Source organism: Vulpes vulpes, chromosome 9 (genome assembly GCF_048418805.1).
Source record: "Vulpes vulpes isolate BD-2025 chromosome 9, VulVul3, whole genome shotgun sequence".
Taxonomy (NCBI): domain Eukaryota; kingdom Metazoa; phylum Chordata; class Mammalia; order Carnivora; family Canidae; genus Vulpes; species Vulpes vulpes.
In genome coordinates this window covers 39,336,491-39,355,185 of record NC_132788.1, presented here as the reverse complement: position 1 = coordinate 39,355,185, position 18,695 = coordinate 39,336,491, and the positions used below count along the sequence as shown (strand labels likewise).

The window sequence follows — 18,695 nt, the reverse complement described above, 5'->3', positions numbered from 1 at the left end:
TATTGTACTGGTAAAATCTCGAATATTTTGAAAGGTATCTTTCTATGCTTTTTTAAAAAATTTTATTTATTCATAGAGACACAGCTAGAGAGAGAGGCAGAGACACAGGCAGAGGGAGAAACAGGCACCATGCAGGTAGCCCGATGTGGGACTTGATCCCGGGTCTCCAGGATCATGCCCTAGGCTGCAGGTGGCGCTAAACCGCTGCGCCACTGGGGCTGCCCTTTCTATGCCTTTTAAACCAGAAATAATTCAAAAACTATAAATACCAAAGCCAATACATTAGTACTGTCTTTTTTTTTTTTTTTTTTTGGTGGTGGGGGGGTTCTGTACCAAAGATCACCTAGACTGTCTGATTTAATACATTTGATTTTTTTTTTTTTATATCCTAGAACTCTCAGTTGATAGATTGCTTGCATGAATATGTTCTTTGTGAATTAGTAACAGATGCTTTAAGGACTGAATGTGGAGAAGCTATGTCATTCAACGCTGTGGCACACTTTTAGTCGTGGCAGTTATTTGGCAAAATATATGTTCTCCTTTTCAACTGTTGGGATTTTTTACTTCTTCCTGCCACCAAAATATTCATGCATGATAATTCCTCTGATGGTTTTTCATTCTCTTTGGTGAGTATGCATGTGTTATTTTGCAGAATTCTATCAAATCGCCTCTCAAGAAATCACGTGTTGAGAAGGTGATCAATGTGCAGATCCTGGTGTTGTTCGTGCTGCTTCTGGCCATGTCCCTGGTGAGCTGCTTGGGAGCCATACTCTGGAATGTAGAAGGCACTTGGTATTTCGGGACAAATGGTAAGTGTCTGGGGGTGGTAAGGAGCTACCATTTGGGGAGTTGTAGAGCTTCTAAAATGACTTTAAACACTTGTTTCCATGTTTTTATTTGAAAGGGAAGGCCCTTGTTTTAACTGGTGGTGGGTTTTTTTTTTGTTGTTGTTATTGTTATTTGTTTTCTGAGATGCTGAGGATTAATGAATTTAGAAACCGAGTGTTTCCTTCTTGACATTGTTCTGCCAGTTCCACATAATCTTGACTTTCCAGAATAAAGGAGAGGGAGGATACAGGCAGAGGAAAGAGATGGGAGCCAGACAGACATGGCCCACTTCTTCCTCAATAGGAGAACTTAGACAAAGCTTTTTATTTCTTTGAGCTTGGCTTCCCTCATTCAAAAATGGGGATAATACCCACCTCACTGGGTTAGTACAGTGCTCTGCATACAATGAATGATGCCAAGAAAATGAGGACAAGGGGCCCCACAGGGGATTCAGTGGTTAAATTGACCAGAAGATCAGCAAAAGACTTAAAGGTAAACTGATACTTGGCATTCAGAGTTGTCTTTTTTTTTTTTTTTCACTTCTTTCTTTCCATGTTTACAGAATTAACCATCATGCATTTTTCTGCCTTTTCTCATCTATCAGCTGGAGATTTTATTGTTCTAACTTCCCTTGAGAGGATCTGTCTGGGAGCATCTTAAAAATATAGAAGCTAAGATAAATACTTTGTAGGTTGGATAAAAAAAATAAAAGATTCATTCTTATGCAGTTTGGGTTTCTAAATGGTACCTGTTCAGTTTCTATCTCAAGCTTTTAGATTTTAAGTGATTCCAAAAAAGTAATCTCAATTTAAATATGCTTATTTAATTTGCCCTAGCCCAGGGCTGTGAATATTATCTTATTTAGAAACATATATAAATTCTTACAAAAGTCTTACAAAAATAAAGTTTTATTGAAACACAGCCATACTGATATTTTGATGTCGATAAAATGTGTCAAGTTCTGCATACCCTACAAATGACCTGCACTTACTTTCTGATCAGACTTCTTGAAAGAAGACACAACCCTCACTGTTTCTATTTTCTTACATCCTGGTCACTCTTGGGTCCATTTCCATCTGCAAGCCACTTCAATCAGTCTACTGGAATTGTGGCTCAAGGGTAGGAATCAATTTGTAATTGCCAAACCCAGTGGTCATTTTTTAAGTGGAATCCATTTGGACCTAAGCCACCCTCTTATTTTTTTTTTTAAACCCACTCTTCTCTATTTGATTCATAGAAACATTGATCCACCTTTTAAATACTAGTGCTTTTCAGGATCCTAGGTTAACCAAGAATGTCTCAACTTGGGTCCATAAATCTTGAGAATTTTGTGAAAATTTCATTCATTTATGTATGTTTGCATTGTTTTTTTTCCTGCAGAAGGACCTTCACCAGCTTCTTAGGGATTATCTTGTCCAACTAGATCCTTCTAACAGAGCTCACTTGCTCTAATAATCTCAACTGCCATCTATCAGTTGATGTCTTCTACCTGTTTGCCTCCAGCTCAGACCACTCTATGAATTACTAACATTGTTTCCTGTACATTGCTTTCCAGGTATCATGTAGACTTCTTAACTCATCATGTACAAAACTAAATTCATCTTTCCCCCCCAAACCAGTGTCTATTTTCAGTATTCTCCATGTAAATTGTAGGTACTGCTATCCAACCATCATCCAAGCTGAAACATGAAGGTCACTCTTACCCCTCCTTCTCAACTTCGTCCTCTTTTCTCCACTCATACCCCCGTGGTCTTCTTCATCCAATCAGTCCCAAAGTCTTGTTAATTTCATCTTTTCAATATTTTCTCTGTGTGCACCCTCTTTTTCATCTCTGGACTACTGTTACAATTCTCCAACTGGTTTTCCAGCCCTCAGTCAAATTCCACTCAAATTCATTCTTCATACAGTTTCTAGAAAGATGTAGATAAAAAGTAGTTAAGAATACATGTAGTAGCCTCAGTGTATCCTATTGTCTATAATGGCTTGGTAGACTACTGCCTGATGCCCCACTGCTTGCTTTTGTAAATAAAGTTTTATTGGAACATGGCTGTACTTATTCATTTATGTATTATCTATGATTGCTTTTCACGCTACAATAGCAAGGTTGAGTAGTTAAAAACAGAGACTGTATGTCCTGAAAAACCTAAAATATTTACACTCTGGCTGTAGATTCCTGGCCTACATGGTCAAGATAAATCTCCATAGCATGGCACTCAGGACTTTTATAACCTGGTCCTAACTCCATCACCTGATATCCTACCACCCTTTCCTGAATACTTAGTCTCTATTCACAGAAGACTGACTTTTGTTCTCTTTCATGATCCTTCCATCTACCAGTTGCTTCAGCATCTCTATGCCTTTTATCATGTGTTCCTTCCTTCTGCCTCAAAAGTGTCTCTGGTCCCTTCTTGACTGGATACCTGTCATTTCTCATTTCAGTCCAAGATGAGATATTGCCTTCTCCTGTAGCATTTCCCATATCTTATCTTTCTCTCTTAATTTAATTAGGAACCCTCTTGGCTTCTGTAATATCCTTAATAGATATCATTCCATTTCCATGTTTTATTATTATTGCCTGTGTCTCCTGCCCCCAGCTAGATTGTGAATTTTTGAAGACAGGAAGCATTGTAATCTTTAACTCCAAGAACAGTGCCGTTTCATAATAGAAACTCAGTAATTATTTTTTGGCTAAAAGAAATAATTTTATATTTAGAAGCAGAACTGTATAGTTTTCTAGTCCAGTCCCTTGTTTTGTGAAAGTAAAATAGACTCTGTATTTTTACCAAAAAGTATAGAGGAACTTAGTGGTTTGTTTGGAATGAGAACCCGTAATTGGCTCTGGACTATATTTCTCTACCCAGGATATTCTAGTCCAAAAGAAGAAAATGGTATTGGGTAACTAAAGTATAACCTTATTTTCAGTAATTAATAAAATGTAGGAAAGCACTAAAGATCTCCTGTCTGCTTCTCTGTCTCATGACTGTTTATTATTAAAACAGTCATAATATTATTTGCCTCTAGTATGCCTAGAAGAATAATTCATGATCTTAAAATTATACAGCAAGTATAAAAGTATAATCATGGCAAGTAAGGGAAAGCTAGAAAACTCACAGTGATAACAATTTGAATAGAAATTGTAGTGAATTAAATTCGACTTTTAAATTGATGGAATTTAGAAATCTATATTTAACTACTGTTGTTCTAAATCACGAGTGTGCCTCCTTTTTAGGAAAAATGAATATGAAATTTTAACTTAAATTATTACTTAATTTTGTCCCCATATGTACACATTTGTGTTTAATTAATTAAATTTTACAAATCAATTTGTGTTTTTATAACTGGAATCTTTTCAGTTATTACTCCTTCTCCCATAACTCAACATATAAATTTAATATTTAAGATTGAGATGTAAGTTTTCAGAATGACATATATAAAGCAGTAGGTATATGTCCCCTGAATACCTTCTAGGTATTTTTCAGTAAATTTCTGTGAAGTTAGAATGAATTTTTATTGAAAAACTACTCTCTCAAACATATTTATCTCTTTAAAATCCAACCTTAATGAAGAGCTTTTATTACTAGGTTTTACAAAGTATATTCTTTTTTTTTTTCTTTTCCTTTTGGTTTCATTTTCCTTCATTCCCTGAGTTTTCAAAATCATTAATTATTTCTGTCTTCAAGCTACATAGTTCCAGCTAAATAAAAGATCTTCATCATTCTCTTCACTTCATTGTCTCCATTTAACAAACTCCCTTCTTCAAAACTTTGCTGTGCCCTCCCTCTGGGCCCTCCACTTTGTGTTATTGTTGCTACTCTCTATGTTCAAGGCCATTGTGGAATTCATTGTGCCATAATTATTGACTCATCTTACTTTCTCAAGCTGCACCCAGTGTTCCTTGAGGGCAGGGTCTACTCTTATTAGATCTTGTTTGTTGATACTTGTCAAACATCCTTTACATAGTTGGTGCTTAACTGATACTTTAAAAACCATTTTGATGTATCCATTTAATTACGCTTCTAATAATTTTCATGGAGAAATTTTCACAATTTTAAAAAGTAATAATGCAAACAAAGATGAATAAAGATATTGCCTGAAGCTGTGACATGTTTCCTCTGATCTTCTTCCACAGATTACAGCTCCCACAGTTTAGGGTTTGACTTATTGGTGTTCATCATCCTATACCACAATCTCATTCCCATTAGTCTACTGGTCACTCTGGAAATTGTGAAATATGTTCAGGCCATGTTTATAAACTGGGTGAGTATTGAAATGGGAAAGTTTAACAAACAGTTCTCTCTTGGTCTGTGGCTTCGGTTTTAAAAATCAGTATAATCTTACCACGATGCTAGTACTTGGGACAGTTGTGCTTTTGACAGGAAAGCCAAACATTGGTGTCAGCCTAACTCAGCCATGCCTTGTACCTCTCTCTGTCACTCTTGAAGACGCAATTTTTTAAAATATATTTTTTTTCTAGCTGAGAGGAAAGATTTAACAGCTAGTGGCTTAGCAGCAACTGTAAAGAGATAGCTCCTTAAAATTTAAGATACTCTAGAGTAGGAGGGTCCAGTAGACTTATAATAGATTTATTTATCTTGGCAAGAGTGACAGAAACAGCTATTCTAGAATCATTTCAAATTAAGGAAAAGATTTCTTAAGTGAAAACCATGCATTCACTTAATACTTAGTAACATGTGACTGAATGAATTTTCCAATTTGAATGTATGTTTGCAATTTTGTTATATTTTAAAAGACCTTTCCTGGAAATAAAATTTTTGCTAGATGTCTCATTAAAATGATCTCCATATGTCAATGAATTACCATCACTTGAAGGGTACTGTTATTTTTAACAACCACAAAATGAGACAGAGTGCTTTTAAGTGTATTCTCATTCAATTTTTACAGTAGTGCTATGAGATCTGTGCTATTGCTCTGATTTTGTAGATGTAGTAGCTGCAAATCATACTCAGGATCCCACAGAGTATCTGAGTTAGATCCAGGATTTGGAAGCCAAATCTTCTAATACCAAGCCAACAACATACTGACATTTGTTTTTACATAGCATTGTCTCTCTGAATTAGCTCTGCCAGTGTATATGAGAAACTAGCACCCAAGACTCTCTAGGTATTCTAGACTTGCCATTTTGAATTTTCTAACATCAGTCATGTCAGAAAACCAGTGGTAGTACAGTCGACCTGAAGAAATTTTGAGCCTTGTTCTGACTGTGGCTTGGCTATTTTGTTTCATTTCTTGCAGGATGAAGATATGCATTACAAAGAAAATAATATCTATGCCATTGCTAGAACATCCAACCTTAACGAAGAGCTTGGGCAGGTGAGGGTCTCTTCAGGGACTGAGTATGTGACAAGAACTTTGAAGAAGGTGGATCTAGGAAGAGCATGTGCAAGGTCAAAGTGCTGAATTCAGCCATAGGCTATAGTTAATATGATATCCATATGGAGCTTCAAAAGTGTGGTTTGTTAAAAATATTGATAATGCAACATAGGTTGCAAGTAGAATGGAAGTAATGCAGGTTATTCATGTACTTATGAAAGAATAGAGGAGCTGGAGAGGCAGGCAGGGAAGTCTTCAGTTGGCTCTCAAATTTTCAGTTAGCTTTCAGGAGTCACAGGAGCTTGGGGACCTGGCACTGGTGGCCATGCTCCTGGAGGATTTAATGACATAAAGTATTTGTGATACACTGAGCACAGTACCTGGTATGAAGAGAGGTTTAATTAATGCTAATAATTATAACCAGTAATTTGCATAAATGATTTCTAACTTATGATTACATTGTGTAGTATCATTTGAATAGTGAGTTTTCAGGAAATATTTATTTTAGAAGGTTTCTGGCACCTGGAAATAACTGATCTGAGAACATGAACAGCCTTTTTACCTTGGACAACTAAAGATGAAGGAGGATGGAACCATCAGCTTTCTAGCAACTTTTCTGCTCATGAAAATCTGATTATTTACTAATTCTTTAGAACATAAGATTTCGGTTGACAGTTGGGAAAAGATCACTTTATCCACCTTGCCTAGTCAGTTGACTCTAGCCTTTTTAGGGTAGTAATTAAATATAATAAAACTGCCTGTGGAACTCAAGCTTTAAAAATTAATTATGTTGTGTATGTAGGTAATATACAAAGGTAAGAGCAGAAATCAGTGATATTGAAAACAAGACAATAGAGTTTAATATTCAGAATATATTTAAAATCACCTACAATTCAACAGCAAAACCACAACCTAATTCAAGAATTGGCAAGGGATTTTAAAAGACATTTCTCTAAAGAATATATGTAAATGGACAATAAGCACATGAAAAGGTGGTCAACATCACTAATCTTTTGGGAAATGCAAATGAAAACCACTCTGAGACACCACTTCATGCCCAATAGGATGGCTACCATAAAACAATAATAACAACAGAGAACAAAAAGTATTCAAGAGGACATGGAGAAAGCAGAACCCTTGTGTAAAACTGGTGAAAATGTAGAATGATGCAGTCACAGTATGGTGAAAACAGTATGGTGAAACCTCAAAAAATTAAACCAAGGACTCCACATGTTACAACAATTCTACTTTTGGATATTTTCATGAAAGAATTGAAAGTAGGGACTCAAACAGCTATTGTACACAAACGTTCTTAGCAGCATTATTCACAATAGCTAAAAGGTGGAAACAACCAAAATGTCCATCAATAGATAAATGAGTAAACAAAATATGTTAAATACATACCAATAGAATATTATTCAGCCCTGAAAATGAATGAAATTCAGAAACATGCTACAACATAGATAGACTGTGCCTATCGCACTAAATGAAACATGCCAGACACAAAAGGACAAACAGTATATGATTCCACTTATATGTACCTGAAATAGTGAGACTTATAGAGTCAGGAAGCAGTATAGTGGTTACCTGGGGCTATGGGGACAGGAGAGGATGGAGAGTTACTGTTTTGTTGAGTTGGTAGGAGGTTTCAGTTTGGGATGATGAAAAAGTTCTGGAGATGGATGGTGGTGAAGATTGTATGTGAATGTGCTTAATAACACTTAAAAAATGGTTAAAATGGTAAATTTTATCCAAGTACATTTTTCTACAATAATAAAAAATGCTTTAACACTGCTGCTTTTCCTTTTTTATTGAGGTATAATTGACATTTATGATTATATTAGTTTCAGGTATATAACATAATGTTTTGAAGAAGACAAAAGAAAACAATGTAATGGTTTGATATTTATAAATATTGGAAAATGACCATCATGATACATCTGATTAACATCCATCACCATACATTAGTTACGGAGTTCTAGTGATGAGAACTTTTGAATATGCAATATAGTATTTTTTTGAACATGCAATATAGTATTATTAACTATAATCACCAAGCTATACATTAGATCCTCAGGATTTACATATTTTATAACTGGAAATTTGTACCTTTTGACCCCCCCTCACCCATTTTGCTTATCTACCTTGCTATCTATTTTGCTTATCTCCTTGCCTGTGATAACTACCAATTTGTTCTCTGTAATTATGAGTTTAGTTATTTTTCTTTTTCAGATCACACATGTGGTATTTGTCTTTCTTTGTCTGATTTATTTCAGGTAGCAAAATGCCCTCAAAGTCTTTATTCTGTTATACAAATGGCAAGATTTCTTTTTTTCTCATGGCTGAATTTTTGTGTAAGTGTGCATGTGTGTATATAACTATGTATCATTATATATATACCATTTTCTTTATCCATTCATCCATCGACAGATATCTTGCTATTGTACATATGCTGCCATGAACATGGGGGTGCATGTGCATATATCTTTTTGAGTTAGTGTTTTAATTTTCTTCTGATAAATACCCAGAAGTGGAATTGCTGGATCATATGGTAGTTCTATTTTTAATTTTTTGAGGAGTCAAGCTGTTTTCCATGGGGGTTGCCCCAATTTACATTCCCACCAACAGTATATAAGTGTTCTTTTTTCCTCCACATCCTTGCCAACACTTGTTATTTTTTGTCTTTTTTTTTAAGGTTGTATTTATTTATTTGAGAGAGAGAGAGAGCGTGCAAGAGAGCACAAGTGAGGTAGGGGTGGTGCAGACAGAGAAGGACAAGCAGGCTCCATGCTGAGACTCTGGGATCATGACCTGAGCTGAAGACAGATGCTTAACTGAATGAGCCACCCAGGTGCTCCTTGTTATTTTTTGTCTTTTGGTTAATAACCATTCTAATAGGTGTGAAGTGATGTCTCATTATGGTTCTGATGGTTATCTGTTCTGATTTGCATTTCCCTGATGATTAGTGATGCTGAGCATCTTTTCATGTGTCTGTTGGCTATTTGTATGTCTTCTTTGGAAAAATGTCTATTGACGTTCTCTTATTTTTTAAATTGGATTGTTATTTTGTAGTGGAGTTGTAAAAGTTCTTCATATATTTTGAATATTAACCCCCCTCATCAAATATATGATTTGCAAATATTTTTTTCCATTCATTGTGTTACCTTGTCATTTTGTTGGTGGTTTGCTTTGCAGAAGCTTTTTTTTAAAAATGTATTTTTTATTGGTGTTCAATTTACCAACATACAGAATAACCCCCAGTGCCCGTCACCCATTAACTCCCACCAACCGCCCTCCTCCCCTTCTACCACACCTAGTTCGTTTCCCAGAGTTAGGAGTCTTTATGTTCTGTCTCCCTTTCTGATATTTCCCACACATTTCTTTTCCCTTCCCTTATATTCCCTTTCACTATTATTTATATTCCCCAAATGAATGAGAACATATAATGTTTGTCCTTCTCTGATAGACTTACTTCACTCAGCATAATACCCTCCAGTTCCATCCACGTTGAAGCAAATGGTGGGTACTTGTCATTTCTAATGGCTGGGGAATATTCCATTGTATACATAGACCACATCTTCTTTATCCACTCATCTTTCGATGGACACCGAGGCTCCTTCCACAGTTTGGCTATTGTGGACATTGCTGCTAGAAACATCGGGGTGCAGGTGTCCTGGCATTTCATTGCATCTGAATCTTTGGGGTAAATCCCCAAAAGTGCAATTGCTGGGTCGTAGGGCAGATCTATTTTTAACTCTTTGAGGAACCTCCACACAGTTTTCCAGAGTGGCTGCACCAGTTCACATTCCCACCAACAGTGTAAGAGGGTTCCCTTTTCTCCGCATCCTCTCCAACATTTGTTGTTTCCTGCCTTGTTAATTTTCCCCATTCTCACTGGTGTGAGGTGGTATCTCATTGTGGTTTTGATTTGTATTTCCCTGATGGCAAGTGATGCAGAGCATTTTCTCATGTGCCTGTTGGCCATGTCTATGTCTTCCTCTGTAAGATTTCTCTTCATGTCTTTTGCCCATTTCATGATTGGATTGTTTATTTCTTTGGTGTTGAGTTTAATAAGTTCTTTATAGATTTTGGAAACTAGCCCTTTATCTGATATGTCATTTGCAAATATCTTCTCCCATTCTGTAGGTTGTCTTTTAGTTTTGTTGACTGTATCCTTTGCTGTGCAAAAGCTTCTTATCTTGATGAAGTCCCAATAGTTCATTTTTGCTTTTGTTTCTTTTGCCTTCGTGGATGTATCTTGCAAGAAGTTTCTGTGGCCAAGTTCAAAAAGGGTGTTGCCTGTGTTCTCCTCTAGGATTTTGATGGAATCTTGTCTCACATTTAGATCTTTCATCCATTTTGAGTTTATCTCTGTGTATGGTAAAAGAGAGTGGTCTAGGTTCATTCTTCTGCATGTGGATGTCCAATTTTCCCAGCACCATTTATTGAAGAGACTGTCTTTCTTCCAGTGGATAGTCTTTCCTCCTTTGTCGAATATTAGTTGACCATAAAGTTGAGGGTCCACTTCTGGGTTCTCTATTCTGTTCCATTGATCTATGTGTCTGTTTTTGTGCCAGTACCACACTGTCTTGATGACCACAGCTTTGTAGTACAACCTGAAATCTGGCATTGTGATGCCCCCAGATATGGTTTTCTTTTTTAAAATTCCCCTGGCTATTCGGGGTCTTTTCTGATTCCACACAAATCTTAAAATAATTTGTTCTAACTCTCTGAAGAAAGTCCATGGTATTTTGATAGGGATTGCATTAAACGTATATATTGCCCTGGGTAACATTGACATTTTCACAATATTAATTCTGCCAATCCATGAGCATGGAATATTTTTCCATCTCTTTGTGTCTTCCTCAATTTCTTTCAGAAGTGTTCTATAGTTTTTAGGGTGTGGATCCTTTACCTCTTTGGTTAGGTTTATTCCTAGGTATCTTATGCTTTTGGGTGTAATTGTAAATGGGATTGACTCCTTAATTTCTCTTTCTTCAGTCTCATTGTTAGTGTATAGAAATGCCATTGATTTCTGGGCATTGATTTTGTATCCTGCCACGCTACCAAATTGCTGTATGAGTTCTAGCAATCTTGGGTTGCTTTTGGGTTTTCTATGTAGAGTATCATGTCATCAGCGAAGAGGGAGAATTTGACTTCTTCCTTGCCAATTTGAATGCCTTTAATGTCTTTTTGTTGTCTGATTGCTGAGGCCAGGACTTCCAGTACTATGTTGAATAGCAGTGGTGAGAGTGGACATCCCTGTCTTGTTCCTGGTCTTAGGGGAAAGGCTCCCAGTGCTTCCCCATTGAGAATAATATTAGCTGTGGGCTTTTCATAGATGGCTTTTAAGATGTCGAGGAATGTTCCCTCTGTCCCTACACTCTGAAGAGTTTTGATCAGAAATGGATGCTGTATTTTGTCAAATGCTTTCTCTGCATCTAATGAGAGGATCATATGGTTCTTGGTTTTTCTCTTGCTGATATGATGAATCACATTGATTGTTTTACGGGTGTTGAACCAGCCTTGTGTCCCGGGGATAAATCCTACTTGGTCATGATGAATAATTTTCTTAATGTATTGTTGGATCCTATTGGCTAGTATCTTGTTGAGAATTTTTGCATCCATGTTCATCAGGGATATTGGTCTGTAATTCTCCCTTTTGGTGGGGTCTTTGTCTGGTTTTGGAATTAAGGTGATGCTGGCCTCATAGAACGAATTTGGAAGTATTCCATCTCTTTCTATCTTTCCAAACAGCTTTAGGAGAATAGGTATGATTTCTTCTTTAAACGTTTGATAGAATTCCCCTGGGAAGCCATCTGGCCCTGGACTCTTGTGTCTTGGGAGGTTTTTGATGACTGCTTCAATTTCCTCCCTGGTTATTGGCCTGTTCAGGTTTTCTATTTCTTCCTGTTCCAGTTTTGGTAGTTTGTGGCTTTCCAGGAATGCGTCCATTTCTTCTAGATTGCCTGATTTATTGGCGTAGAGCTGTTCATAATGTTTTTTAAATCGTTTGTATTTCCTTGGTGTTGGTAGTGATCTCTCCTTTCTCATTAATGATTTTATTAATTTGAGTCTTCTCTCTCTTCTTTTTAATAAGGCTGGCTAATGGTTTATCTATCTTATTAATTCTTTCAGAGAACCAACTCCTGGTTCTGTTGATCTGTTCCACAGTTCTTCTGGTCTCGATTTCGTTGAGTTCTGCTCGAATCTTTATTAACTCTCCTCTTTGCCTGGGTGTAGGATCTATTTGCTGTTTTTTTCTCTAGCTCCTTTATGTGTAAGGTTAGCTTTTGTATTTGAGTTCTTTCCAGTTTTTGAATGGATGCTTGTATTGCGATGTATTTCCCCCTCAGGACTGCTTTTGCTGCATCCCAAAGATTTTGAACGGTGGTATCTTCACTCTCATTGGTTTCCATGAATCTTTTTAATTCTTCCTTAATTTCCTGGTTGACCCTTTCATCTTTTAGCAGGATGGTCCTTAACCTCCACGTGTTTGAGGTCCTTCTAAACTTTTTGTTGTGATTTAGTTCTAATTTCAAGGCATTATGGTCTGAGAATATGCAGGGGACGATCCTGATCTTTTGGTATCGGTTCAGACCCGATTTGTGACCCAGTATGTGGTCTATTCTGGAGAAAGTTCCATGTGCACTTGAGAAGAATGTGTATTCAGTTGAGTTTGGATGTAAAGTTCTGTAGATATCTGTGAAATCCATCTGGTCCAGTGTATCATTTAAAGCTCTCGTTTCTTTGGAGATGTTGTGCTTAGAAGACCTATCGAGTATAGAAAGAGCTACATTGAAGTCACTAAGTTAAGTGTATTATTATCTAAGTATTTCTTCACTTTGGTTATTAATTATATATTTGGCAGCTCCCACATTCGGGGCATATATATTGAGGATTGTTAAGTCCTCTTATTGGATAGATCCTTTAAGTATGATATAGTGTCCCTCTTCATCTCTCACTACAGTCTTCGGGGTAAATTTTAGTTTATCTGATATAAGGATGGCTACCCCTGCTTTCTTTTGAGGACCATTCGATTGGTAAATGGTTCTCCAACCTTTTATTTTCAGGCTGTAGGTGTCCTTTGCTGTCTTGTAGACAGCAAATAGATGGGTCCTGCTTTTTTATCCAGTCTGAAACCCTGCGCCTTTTGATGGGGTCATTAAGCCCGTTCACGTTCAGAGTTACTATTGAGAGATATGAGTTTAGTGTCATCATGATATCTATCCAGTCCTTGTTTTTGTGGATTGTTCCACTGAACTTCTTCTTAAAGGGGAATTTTAAGAGTCCCCCTTAAAATTTCTTGCAGAGCTGGTTTGGAGGTCACATATTCTTTCAGTTCCTGCCTGTCTTGGAAGCTCTTTATCTCCCCTTCCATTTTGAATGAAAGCCTTGCTGGATAAAGTATTCTTGGTTGCATGTTCTTCTCATTTAGGACCCTGAATATATCCTGCCAGCCCTTTCTGGCCTGCCAGGTCTCTGTGGAGAGGTCTGCTGTTACCCTAATATTCCTCCCCATAAAAGTCAGGGACTTTTTTTCTCTTGCTGCTTTAAGGATCTTTTCTTTATCTTTGGAATTTGCAAGCTTAACTATTAAATGTCGAGGTGTTGAACGGTTTTTATTGATTTTAGTGGGGGGGGGGGAATCTCTCTATTTCCCGGATCTGAATGCCTGTTTCCCTTCCCAGATTAGGAAAGTTTTCAGCTAGGATTTGTTCAAATACATATTCTGACCCTCTGTCCCTTTCGGCGCCCTCGAGAACCCCAATTAAACGTAGGTTTTTCTTCCTCAGGCTGTCGTTTATTTCCCTTAATCTATATTCATGGTCTTTTAATTGTTTGTCTCTTTTTTCCTCAGTTTCCCTCTTTGCCATCAACTTGTCTTCTATGTCACTCACTCGTTCTTCCACCTTGTTAACCCTCGTCGTTAGGACTTCTAGTTTGGATTGCATCTCATTCAATTGATTTTTAATTTCTGCCTGATTGGATCTAAATTCTGCAGTCATGAAGTCTCTTGAGTCCTTTATGCTTTTTTCTAGAGGCACCAGTAGCTGTATAATAGTGCTTCTGAATTGGCTTTCTGACACTGAATTGTAATCTACATTTTGTAACTCTGTGGGAGAGAGGACTATTTCTGATTCTTTCTTTTGAGGTGAGGTTTTCCTTCTAGTCATTTTGCTCAGTGCAGAGTGGCCAAAAGCAAGTTGTATTGGGAAAAGGAGAAAAAGAGAGGAGAGAAAGAAGGAAAGAGGAGAGAACAAGAAAAAAGAAAAAAGGAAGAAAAAAAGAAAAAGAGAAAGAAAGGAAAAAAGGGTGGGGGAAGGAAACAAATCAAAAAGCAAAAACAAAACAAAACAAAACAACAACAACAACAACAACAACAACAACAACAACAACAAAACCCACAAGGGAGTATCTTCTGATTCTGTATAATTTAAGTCCCTTGACTTCCCCTGGAACTTGTCCTTCTAGCTGGTCTTCTGGGGGAGGGGCCTGTTGTGCTGATTTTCAGGTGTTAGCACTTGGGGGAGCTTCTCTGCCCCGGTCTGGTGCAGGGCTCAGTGGGGGTGTTTACCCCGTGAGGCCCCAGGAGGAACAACTGCAGTGGCGGGGCCAGCTCTGCAGCCCTGGAGTCAGCTCCCGCAGTAACTCCGGGGCTCTCCGTCTGCAGGGCCTGGAGGCTCCGGGGCGGGGCCGCTGATCTGCTCAGCTCCAGGCAGGAGCGTCCTTGCTGTCCTGGGCCCTCCCGGCCTCTGCCTGTCCCGGGGGGAGCCCGGATCCTGGGCTGTGTCGGGGCCCCTGTGCTGTGAGGCCTGCGCTGTTGGATTCGCCCCCGGCCGTGCGCAGCCCCCTCCGTGGAGCCGCCCGAGCCCCTTCGAGCTGCTCCGGGTCCCGCCGTGTGCGCTGCAGCCCTTAGGGAGCTCCGTGCACTCTCCCAGGGCGCAGGTGTCTGTTAGTGTCCCCGGGAGCCCGAGGGCATCCCCGCCCTCCTGGGTCCTGCTCCAATTCCCTGCGAGCCCCTTTCCGCCCGGGTATGTTGGTGCAGCTCCTGCTCCTCCGGGACGGGGCTCTCCTGTCCTGGGGACACTCCCCCCGGCCTCAGCCCGGCTCCTCGCGGGCCCCTCCCCCTTGGAGGCCTTTTGTGTCTTTATTTCTTTCCCCGTCTTCCTACCTTGATGGAAGCACGAACTCTTCTCACTGGAGCATTCCAGCTAGTCTCTCTTTAAATCTTAGGCCGAATTCGTAGATTTTCAGGATGATTTGAAGGTTATCTAGGTAATTTTTGGGGACAGGTGATTTGGGGACCCTACTCTTCCGCCATCTTGCCCCTCCTCCCAGAAGCTTTTTATTTATTAAAGATTTTATTTACTTATTTGAGAGAGAGAGCAGAGCAAGAGAGAGTACACGAACTGGGGGGAGAGGCAGAGGAAGAGGGAAAAAATGGGCTCCTAGCTGAGCAAGGAGCACAAGGTGTGGGGCTCAATTCCAGAAACCTAGGATCATGACCTGAGCTGAAGGCAGTTGTTTAACCAACTGAGCCACCTAGGCGCTCCATATTGCCTTAGTTTTTAGTGTCAAATCCAAGACATCATCACCAATACTGATGTCGAAGAGCTACTACCTGTGTTTTCTTCTAGTTTCATGGTTTCAGGTTCTTCTGTTCAAGTCTTTCATCAATTTTGAGTTAATTTGTATATGGTGTAAGAAAGTTGTCCAGTTTTATTCTTTTGCATATGGTTGCCTAGTTTATTGAAGAGACTGTCATTTATTTATTGAAAACCATTTATTGAAGAAACTGTACTGTCCCTATCATTTATTTTTGGTTCTTTGTCCTAAATTAATTGATAAGAGGTGCATTGCTTATTTCTGAGTTCTTTATTCTGTTCCATTGATCTATGTGTGTGTTCTCATGCCAATAGCATACATTTGGATTTCTATAGTTTTGTAATGTAGTTTGAAATTAAGAAGCATGATGCCTCCAGCTTAGTTCTTCTTTCTCAAGTCTGCCTTGGTTATTTGGGGTCTTTCATGATTCCATATACATTTTGTTCTAAATCTGTGAAAAATACCATTGGAATCTTGATAGGGATTACATTGAATCTGTAGTTTGCTTTGGGTAGTATGGATATTTTAACAATGTTAATTCTTCCAATGCATGAATGTGGAATATCTTTCCATTTATTTGTGTCTTTCTCACTTTCTCTCATCAATGTATAGGTCTTTCATTTCCTTGATTAAATTTATTCTTAGGTTTTTTGTTCTTTTTGATGTAACTGTCAATGAAATTGTTAATTCCTCTTTTTCTGGTAGTTCATGCTACAGAATGTATTAATGTATAGAAATGCAACACTATGCTATATGTTGACTGACTAGAATTTAAATAAAATTTGAAAAATAAATAAAAGTAAACATTGAAATAAAAATAGAGTTAACCATAATGTAAACTATCGACTTCAGTAATAATGATAAAGCAGTGTAAATTCATCCATTATAACAGATGTACCACTCTGGGGCAGGATATCAATAGTAAGGGAGGCTGTGCATGTGTGGGTGCAGAAGATAACTCTGTATTTTCTACTCAATTTTAGTATGAACCTAAAACTGCTATAAAAAAGTCTGTTTAAAAAATTCATAAATAATTTTTAAAAAAGAAAACAAAATACAATAGATTTCTGTATGTTGACTTTATATCCTGCACTTTATTATTATTTTTTAAAGATTTTATTTATTCATGACAGACACAGAGAGAGAGAGGCAGAGACACAAGCAGAGGGAGAAGCAGCTGCCATGCAGGGAGCCTGATGTGGGACTTGATCCCGGGTCTCCAGGATCACACCCCGGGCTGAAGGTGGTGCTAAATTGCTGGGCCACTTGGGCTGCTCCCTGCAACTTTATTGAATCCATTAATTCAAATGGGGTTTTGTTGCAATCTTTAAGATTTTCTTTTTTTTTTTTTAAGATTTTATTTATTTATTCATAAGAGACACACACACAGAGAGAGAGGCAGAGACACAGGCAGAGGGAGAAGCAGGCTCCATGCAGGGAGCCCAACATGGGACTTGATCCCGAGTCTCCAGAATCACGCTCTGGGCTGAAGGCGCTGCTAAACCGCTGAGCCACCCAGGCTGCCCTCTTTAAGATTTTCTATATGTAAAATGTCACCTGTAGATAGTGACAGTTTTACTTCTTCCTTTTAAATTTGGATGCCTTTTTAATGTGGAAGAAATTAAATTTCTTGCCTAATTGCTCTGGACAGGACTTCCAATGCTATGTTGAACAAAGTGGTGAGAGTAGATGATCTTTCTTGTTTCCAATCATAGAGCAAAACTTTCAGCTTTTCCCCATTGACCTTTAGTGTTAGCTGCAAGCTTGTTATACTGGCCTTTATTATGCTGAGGTTTGTTTCCCTTAGCCTCACTTCATTGTGAGTTTTTATCACAAATGGATGTTGAATATTGTGAAGTGCTTTTTCTGTGCCTATTGAGATGGTCATATGATTTATATTCTTTATTTTGTTAATGTGGTATATCCTATTGACTGATTTATTGAACTGTTCTTGTATCCCTGGAATGAATTCCACTTGATTATGTTGTGTGACCCTTTCAATGTACTGTTGAATTTGATTGGCTAATATTTCGTCAAGTATTTTTGCATCTATGTTCATCAGGGATATTGGCTTGTAATTTTTTTCTTATGGTGTCTTTGGTTTTGGAGTGTGGATGTGTGTATCTGTCTGTCTATAAATCTCAATTTTTTCAAGAGACATTTGATGAAATTTCTTGTGGCAAAAAAAATGAACTTGAACTTCTGATTTTCTTAGGTTTCAAGAAATTTGAAATTTACTTTGCATATTAGCATAGAATTTCACCTGTAGTATAAAACAGAGAATAGAATCTCTAAAAGAAGTGTAATTCTTAAAGGTAGAATTCTTATAGATTGAACTTCTTGTTTCCTTAAAGTTCAAATATTTTGAGGATTTCGAGAGAAAGAACTTAATTTTGTCTTTGCTCTCTAAATATATTTTATATTTATGTTGTTTATCATGTTTATTTTTTCTTTATTTAGGTAAAATACTTATTTTCTGATAAAACAGGAACCCTCACTTGCAATATTATGAAATTTAAGAAATGTTCCATAGCAGGTATAATATATGGGTAAGTGTTTTTATTGCCATGCTCTGTTGAAAATTCTCATTTTTTTCTTAACAAATTAATTAGCCTTTATTTACTTCAAAACTTATATGAATTTCTAATAACATAGCTATAACTGAATGAGATTAAAACTTAAACCTAAATGAAAAATTGCAGTTGTTAAAAATATATGGCTTATATCTGCTTTTATATGTGGCTAGAATCCCTAAGGCATTTTATAGCTACAGTCTTAAAACCATTATATTTCCTCTTTCATTTTTCCTCAGGAATCAGTCAGACAAAAGTGATATCAATACAAAAAAATTAAGGTAACTAGATAACATTCTTTTCTACTTTGCCCATGTTCCTTTTCCCCCCACAATGGACTTTTTAAAAAAAATC

General features: G+C 37.6%; 1 protein-coding gene across 1 annotated transcript in view; it reads left to right on the top strand.

Moving 5' to 3' along the window:
• LOC112918520 (phospholipid-transporting ATPase IB-like) overlaps window positions 1-18,695 on the top strand; it is a 162,864-nt gene that overhangs the window by 37,064 nt on the left and 107,105 nt on the right. The window contains exons 11-14 of the mRNA XM_025996587.2: window positions 653-809; window positions 4,958-5,085; window positions 6,082-6,159; window positions 18,229-18,317. Coding sequence (XP_025852372.2) covers window positions 653-809; window positions 4,958-5,085; window positions 6,082-6,159; window positions 18,229-18,317 — 452 coding nt within the window. The remainder of the gene's footprint in view (window positions 1-652; window positions 810-4,957; window positions 5,086-6,081; window positions 6,160-18,228; window positions 18,318-18,695) is intronic.